This window comes from Mustela nivalis (assembly GCF_964662115.1).
Source record: "Mustela nivalis genome assembly, chromosome: 11".
Lineage (NCBI taxonomy): Eukaryota > Metazoa > Chordata > Mammalia > Carnivora > Mustelidae > Mustela > Mustela nivalis.
The window spans coordinates 95,231,794-95,240,325 of NC_139030.1; the positions used below are offsets into that span (position 1 = coordinate 95,231,794).

An 8,532-nucleotide genomic window follows, 5' to 3' on the forward strand; every position below is an offset into this window, starting at 1 on the left:
AATAGGTTCGCACTACCATTTTCTCAATTTGGAACCTAATAAAGTATTTAGTCTGTATTGTTGGCAATTGCTGACTTCTGTTTTTCTTTCACCGTGTGCCGATTAATTCACCTGTAAATGCTCCCTGCTAAAGGTTGAGGAGCGACTAAGTGGGGAAGGGTCAGTTCTAGAAGCTCTGCAAGGTAAGAATGAGTCTGAAACAGGCTCAGAAGGAGGGGCAGAAAGAGGAGGTAGCCTGTGTAAGAAAGAAAGAGAGGTCACCATAGCAAAATGGGAGAGGGGGACCGGTGAGGAGGGAGGCGTTCCGTGGAGGGCCCTGAGGAACAGCGTTCTAGGAGCTTCCTCCTGACCCAGCAGGTGACTGGAAGCCATAGAGGGTCACAGACAAGCAGTGAAGAGAAGCCCACCTGGCAAAAAGCCTGATGAGACTACGTAAGGAATTGCAGTATTGTTTACTTTGGAGCACAGGACGATGTAACTAAGGCCAGGCTGCCAGTGGACATTGCTGTACTTTTGGATCCGTTGAAGATCTCCCCTCCTATTCTAAAATGCCTCCTGACCTGAGTGCACCAGTGTATATTCCCTGGGCCAAACCCTCCATGAAGTGCAGATAATACAAATAAATTAATGAGATCTATGTTACTATTTTAAATACATTTTGATTTTTTTTAAAGATTGTATTTATGTATGTCTTTGAGAGAGAGAGCACGCAGGAGAGAGAGTGAGCAGAGGGGCGCAGCAGGGGGAGAGGAGAAGCAGACTCCACACTGAGCAGGGAGTCCGACATGGGGCTCCATCCCAGGACCCTGGGATCACGACCTGAGCTGAAGACAGATGCTTAACCCACTGAGCCACCCAGGTGCCCTTAAATAGACTTCAGTTAAAGCAAAATCTGCTTGCTCACAAGCAAAGTCCTGCAAGTTTAAAAAAAAAAAAATTAAAAATCTTTTTATCATTAGGAAATTTATTTTTAAAAATTTTCCTCCAAAATAAAAGCCTCCTATAATCCCACTACTTTACAAATTCTATAAAGAAAGAAGTGGAGAGGGTCCTTCTGATCCCACTCTTCACTGTTAACCCTCCTTTACACTTGGTGGGCACCATTCTTGAATTTTCTCCTTCTGTATATCCCACGAAGCATTCTTTTTATTTATTTACTTATTTGCATGTACTTACTTATTTGAATGTAGAATCATACTGTACATATTGGTCTGCAACTTGCTTTTAACATACAAAATGATACAGACATAGATCTAGGTCAGCACCTTCTTCTGTTTAATGGGACTGCATTGTGTTTCATTATTTGAAGGTTCCCTAGATTATGTTAGCATTTACCCATTGGTGATTGGGCTTGTCCAATGCTCCCTTTACAAACAAGGCTGCAAAGAATATCATTGTCTGTATACCTTTATCTACACGAGCCATAAATTTTAGAGGATAGAGACCTAGAAGTGAGACTGCCCAATGATAACACAAGAGATTTTTAATTTTAATAGACTCTGCTCAATTGTTAGCCACCAAAGATCCTAACTTCTTTGAGTTAGTACCTTTATCATTTACCAGGCATCTACAATGAGCCTATCATGTGTAGCATTGAGGATGAATAAACAACCAAAACAAATAAAAGGCATTGTCCACCCCCCACCACGGAGCCCTACACAGAAATAAGATGAAATGCATACACTAAACAATAAGCATATAGTCACTTTAAAGTCACGTATTTTCTCAAGTACAAAATAATACATATGTAAACACTTCCATCAAGTACTTTCATTTAGTACTTTAAAGTCATCCCAAGATAAATTTCTGGGGGAAACAAATGGAGTAATATTGATTTACATATTTCTTATGATACCAAATGATTTAAATCATGATATCAAACCATATGGTTCTCAGTATTTTGGATTTCCCAGACCAGTTTTCTTTAAACAGAGACCAACATAGGATTGCCTATTTTTATTTCACCAAGCAAGGACTTTTAAGAGTAAAAAGAAAACAACAAAACTGTAAAACTAAGCACCATCTATTCATACATCATTTTGTAAAAGAAGAGACATTTTAAAAAGGACATTTTAACACCAAATACACAAGTTCCTAATAAAGTATGGCTCAGACCAAGGAAGAACACTTGGGAATTTGTTCTGATGTAGAGTGTTTTCTTTTGGCAAAATCTGAGCAGAGTTTGAAGACGCTTATTTGAGGTTGCAGGTCAATGCCTTCAGGGACCAGAGAGATAATGTAAATGAGCAAACAACTTCTTTAAAGACCACAAAGAGTGATGAAAAGTATGGTGAGCTGCGGAAAGTGCAAACCAACCCACAGCATCCTGGAGAACATCTAAATATTGTGTCGGTCAAATAAAATACATCTTGGTTCCACAGCCCTCGGGGCTGCCAATTCTTATTTCCACGCTCGTGTCAAAGCTGGGGAGAGTCACCACCAAGGACAGCGCGGGAGTTTCCAGGTCACCCTCTCCCCCCATGAAATGACTTGCTCTCATGTTAAGCCCACAGAACCCAGCCACGGAGCCTGGGAACATGAGGTGACAAAACAATGCATGTGGCAATGACTACAGTGAAATTTTCTCTCCATCCTAGTGGAAATGAGACTTAGAGTCATAAAATATTTTGAGTTCTAGAAGATAAGGAAAATGGTACTTCTTATATACTTCATTTTGGAGACCGACATTTATAGCAGCTACAGAAATCTTTGACTCTGTATGCAACAAAACTCTAAACTGAATTCCTGTCTTTTGTCTTCACTTTTGTTTGAAAGCACCTGAATATTTAGGAGAGACAGGTTCCTTGCTGGACTAGAGCTCAGGATGAGGGTACCTCACACTTACCTCTTATTCTCCTTCCAAAGACTGTCCCCATCAGTCATTCCAGGCAACTCGTATAGAACTCTGCTTTAGGGCTATAGGTGGAAGGATTCTTGAGTCTTAACTTCTGTTCGCTTAGCACACTAAGTGCAACTTGGGGCTTTCGTTGAACACACACTTGTCAATGATGGAATTTTCCGTAAAGCTTTAAAATCAAGCCTCACTTTGGCCCAAACCATTCAGTTTTTAGCTCGATGAAAACTGTGAGTTGTTTTTTGTTTGTTTCTTTTTTCTTTTCCCCAAGCTGAAGTAAAGCCTTTTCTCTTTTTAGAACCCAGAGTCCCCAAGTTTTGGCTCTCCAGATGTATCCCAAATCTGTAATTGCACGTCAGCTGTGGTGGTGGTGGTATCCCCAGCCATCCCCACCCTGCTCCCCTAAATCTTCTCTGTGACTCTGCATTCACCTCTTTCTCATATTTTACTGTTTTTATCAATCAACACTCTCCCCACAGAAACAACTCTGAGCAAAATGACAATTTCAAAACTTATACTTTATTAATTATTATTTTTAAATGGTTAATTAAAATGATGTAGGGTTTTTTTTTTTTAATTCTTTTGATTTGGGCTGTTTACTTTCCACTCTGTAAACAGAAGTAATTTTGCAAACATGTGTCTATCTATAGAGGATAACAAGAACTGAAATCATCATATGTACGTAGTTGGTGTTTTATTTAAAAATACTAACTTACAAAGACTTATGACTCAAAGTCAAGACAAAGTATTTCCACAAGACAACACAGGACTGTGAATAATTCTTTGAACATGACCTAAAGGCATAGGTCATCTTCCACTCCAGTGCCCCTTCCAGTCCATCAAACTATTCTTTCCAGCCTAGTAAACACTTTCTAAAGTCTTCCTAGAGTCTCAGCTTCCAGATTTATTCCTTCCTCTCCACACACCATTTTAGCCGTAGCTCCTCTTTGTGTTCATGCAATGAATCTCTTTTGAGTCAAAAGCCTTGTGTACTCTTGTTCCCCAAAGGAAAAAGTAGTAGGAATCTAGATTCCTACTAAAAATGGGTTTCTCGGGAATTTGGTTTTATTTTATAATAACCTGAGAGGTAGGTAATCAATTTTTGTGTTTTAACTTTTTATTTCTTCCAAATTAGAAATTTCCCTTTTAGTTTTTTCTGAGAAAAAAAAAAAAAGAGTTCTTAAAACTCTTCTCCCTTTTGAATTACAATTAGCCAAGAAGAAACATCTAATCCTCTGTTTACTTCTATAGACTGTAACAAATTCAGTCTACTTCTAGGCTGTAACAAACTCAGACCAAATACTGAATATTCTTGCTTGCTGGGATTTGTTTGTTTGTTGGTTGGTTGGTTGGTTTTTGTTTTTACCATACTGCAAGTCTGAAGTTCTGTGAATTCCCTTGGTAAAACATTCCAATTTCTTATACTCTTTGATAAGAAAATTTTCTTAAAGGACTAAGTTGAAATTATCAACATTCCATTAATGTCATTTTCTTCCTATTAACAATTAGTGTTGAACATTGTGGCACACATGTTCCTTGACAGTTCTAATAGATTAATTTTATATTTACTATATATTTTTGCTTTTTTATTGCTCCTTCATTTACACGTTTTTGTTTTCCCCCAACCTATATACATAAAAGTGTAGACTATATATGAAATGGCTGAAGCTCTATTTCTACTATTAAATCAACCATGTTCCAAGTTACTTTTTTTTTCCCCCCCCCACAAACTGTCTCAACAGCATCAGCCGGTGATAGCAACCTGAATATTCCAGAGAGAATGGGACCAAAACCCACAATGAGCCCCGTGGACTAGAACAGCAAAGAGAAAAAAGAGCACATGAAAATCCCCTCCTCACCCCGCGGGCTCCTTTTGTGTTGTTCCTGCCAACGCAGCAGCCCTCCTGCTATATAGACGCGCGCCAGGGCGGCCCATCACTGACCTCCATCACCAGCCATGGGGAAGGTGAGCCCAGCGCAGCCGCAGGCCAGGAGGGGGCCCCCGCATGCTGGGGTCTGGGGCCAGGCCTCTGAGCCTTTCCCTCCCTTGCCTTGCAGATCACTTTCTACGAGGACCGGGGCTTCCAGGGCCGCCACTACGAGTGCAGCAGTGACCACTCCAACCTGCAGCCCTACTTCAGCCGCTGCAACTCGGTGCGCGTGGACAGCGGCTGCTGGATGCTCTATGAGCAGCCCAACTACGCGGGCTGCCAGTACTTCCTGCGGCGCGGGGACTACCCCGACTACCAGCAGTGGATGGGCCTCAGCGACTCGGTCCGCTCCTGCCGCCTCATCCCGCACGTGAGTCTAGCTCCCTATCAGGACACAGAATGGAAAGTTTCAAGCAAATCTTGAACATATGGAGTAGTGATCATTCTGAATAATTGAGGGTTTGGACACAAGACAAGCTATGGTAGATCAGTTCCATGTTGCTGGCCCCAAATAAAAGCAATTAATGGTACCCAGGGTACCTATTAATTCAAAAATATTTAGTGACAACGTGTTGGCTGCCATGGGCATGTATGACCTATAGTTCCTGTCTTGGAGTTGTAGAAAAACCACTAATATCCCATAGAAGAATAATTATGAGCGCGAATAGGGGGTAATTACAGAGCAGATAGGAGTTGAAAAGGAAACTTTTGCAGAGGTCCTTTTTTTTAAGACCTCTCTCTCTCTTTTGCTCCACTTGTATATTTTGGGTTACCCCACCTACACAAATGAAAGGACTTTTTCTCAATGGACAGCAACACAGGGAAATTTTATGCACGTACCCACATACATTTCAAGTATGTGTTTTAAAATGCTAATGTTTTTGAAAAATTAGGCCTGCATCTTACTGATTTTTCTTTCTCATTTTTCCTCATTCTATTCCTAAGTTATTAAATGAGAATCCGTTATTGTCTGGGAAACTTGGGACATTTAACTTTGCTTTCCACAGAAATAGAAATATCCAAGTCCTTGGTGATTTTTCTAAGATTTACCTTAAACCAAAAGCAAGGCCATTCATTTCATGAACTCACTTTACTGTTCAAACACACATGCTTGAAAAATATAAGAGATAAAAATATATCTTCAAATGGCAAAAACAGTAATACACTGTTCAAGGTTTGAGTTTCTCTCTGGCATGGAATACTAAGCGTGGTTAGTATTTCATCCTGAGAAATATTTAAATATATATAAACAGTGCAATTTCCTTCTTAATTCTTTCTATCATACTTCACGGTCTTGAAAGGGTAGTGAATCTCCGCCTTTGAAAATGGGGAATATATAAATATTGAGAATTAGTTGAAGCTTACCCTATATTTCCAAATAGCTTGAGCTGGACTGCATGAACTTGTTGCAACCGTGTCGTGTCATGCCTTGCTTTCCTCCTCTTTCCATGTCTGGCTGGGCCAGGCTGGCTCTCACAGGATCAGACTCTATGAGAGGGAAGATTACAGAGGCCAGATGATGGAGTTCACGGAGGACTGCTCCTCCCTTCAGGACCGCTTCCGCTCCAATGAGATTTACTCCCTCAACGTGCTGGAGGGCTCCTGGGTCCTCTACGAGCTGCCCAACTACCGGGGGCGGCAGTACCTGCTGAGACCGGGGGACTACAGGCGCTACCACGACTGGGGGGCCCCGAGTGCCCGAGTGGGCTCATTGAGGAGAGTCATGGATTACTACTGAAATAAGTTCCTCATCATTTCTCAATCTGGAAACTAATAAAATATTTTCTGTGTGTTATTGGCATTGGTTTGCTTGTGTTTTTCTTTTGTCCTCCTCTTACTATTTACACATACACACACACACACACACACACACAACACAAGTGGAATCCAAGATGTGTGATCCGATACAAATAAATAAAACACACCTCTCACAATAAAAACATGCCTTTGTATTAAGGAGAATGTCATGGTTTTAGAATGCTTTTTATACTTTGTATACTTTTATAATACATTATATTATTTGATTCTCTGGTCTTTAAACAAGTTGCTGCTTCAAACCAGATTATTAAAAATCTGTTTAAAAAAAAATCTGTTTAGATTTTAGTTTTTCTCTGAAGAGGGAGGATCTGAAAAGCAAAGTTTCAGAGATAATGTGACCCACTTTTTAAACCAAGGATTCTGAAGCCAGGTACCATGATGGGCTTTAGAAAGTTTTCGAATCCCCTAAACTGTATGTAAATGTTGAGATCACAAATCTTTAGCAGACTCTCCTGATGCTGAGGCTGTCCCACAACACTCTCTGGACACGGAAACCTAACTGGAGGAATGCTGGTGGAGAGAAAGAGAAAAGATGGTTCTGGAAAAACATTTACCTTCCCGATGGAAAGGAGTAGGTGCTCCTGGTGTCACAATTCCCTCCTCTTTCAGGCATTTTATACCCAAGCGATGGAAAGTGTGAGGGAAATACCACAGTTTCAGAAATGCTGGCCTTGATGGGGTCAAGCCCCTAAACCAATGTCTATCCGGACTCTCCAGAGAACAGAACCAATAGAATACATATAGATAATGTGAGGATATTTATTATAATTATTACCTCATCAATGGAGTCTGAGAAGTCCCATGACCTACAACCTAGAGATCCAAGAAAGTTGGTGGCATAATTCAGTCTGAGTCCAAAGACTTGAGAACAAGGAGCACTGGTAGCTGAGAGCAAGAGAAGATGGATGTTTCAGCTTAAGCAGAGAATTTGTCCTTCTTCCACCTTTTTGTTCTAGTCAGGCCCGCAACAGATCAGATGGTGCATTCACTAGTAAGGGCAATGCCAGCAGTGTTTGGCCTTCACGCTTTGTATAAAGGGAGTAAAATAACCCCAAATTCATTTATGCCACGGTAATTGGATATTCTGTTATTTGTAGTTCAAAACACGTTTCTAGCTAAAACAGAGTATATATGACTTTTTCTAAGGTGATTGTTGAGTACTGTATTCGAAGAAATTCTTAATGGAAAATCCAAAAAAAAAAAGGAATCAGGAGAAAAAAGAGAGGAAAGGAAAGAGGAAGGGAGGAAGAGAGGAAGGAAGGAAGTTAGACTTTATAGAACAACGAAGTCTTACGATTTTTAACATATTTTATACCTGGAGATCATCTATAACTTAGATAACTCATTTTATGTTAGGTAAGCTGAAGTCCAATTCTAATGTCAAACAATTAATAATAGAAGTGGCATCAGAAGCTAGAACCACAGCTCAGAGATCACTGATTTTCCATTGTGGAATCAGGAAGATTCTTGTCAAATAACGACAGTACTAGCTTACTGATTCTTACCATGAGGCCACTGCAAACAACCAAGCAGGAAGCGAGTTAAATAAATAGGATAACGCAAAGCTGCCTTCTCTCTCTCTATATATATATATATATGCACATCTCACACACACACAGTTAAATACACTTACATAACCTTGTACTTACACATATAGTATGTGTGTGCGTAGGTATGTTAACACACTATACATAAAAGGCTATAGAGAGGTAGGGCAACGTATTCTCCTACATTGGTTCTTCTGCTTTCTGTTCTGTCTTGTGCTCTCATTGCTAGAATTTTAGAAAAGAAGAAGGGTGTGTATTTTCTAAGACTGATCTGATCAAGTCATTTCTCTGCTTTGAAACCTTTGATATTACTCTACTGTCCACAGGGAAAATTCCTCTTACAAGAACCTAGCCCCAGCCCATCTACTCCCTCTCCTATCAC

The 8,532-nt window shown here is 40.2% G+C and overlaps 1 protein-coding gene across 1 annotated transcript; it reads left to right on the forward strand.

Moving 5' to 3' along the window:
* Window positions 1-5,032: 5,032 nt before the first annotated feature.
* LOC309843767 (gamma-crystallin D) lies at window positions 5,033-6,523 on the forward strand (the record flags this gene model as incomplete). Its single annotated transcript, XM_082689490.1, has 2 exons — window positions 5,033-5,155; window positions 6,251-6,523. The coding sequence occupies 2 exons, from the start codon at window positions 5,033-5,035 to the stop codon at window positions 6,521-6,523; spliced, it is 396 nt and encodes a 131-aa protein (XP_082545616.1).
* Window positions 6,524-8,532: the final 2,009 nt, after the last annotated feature.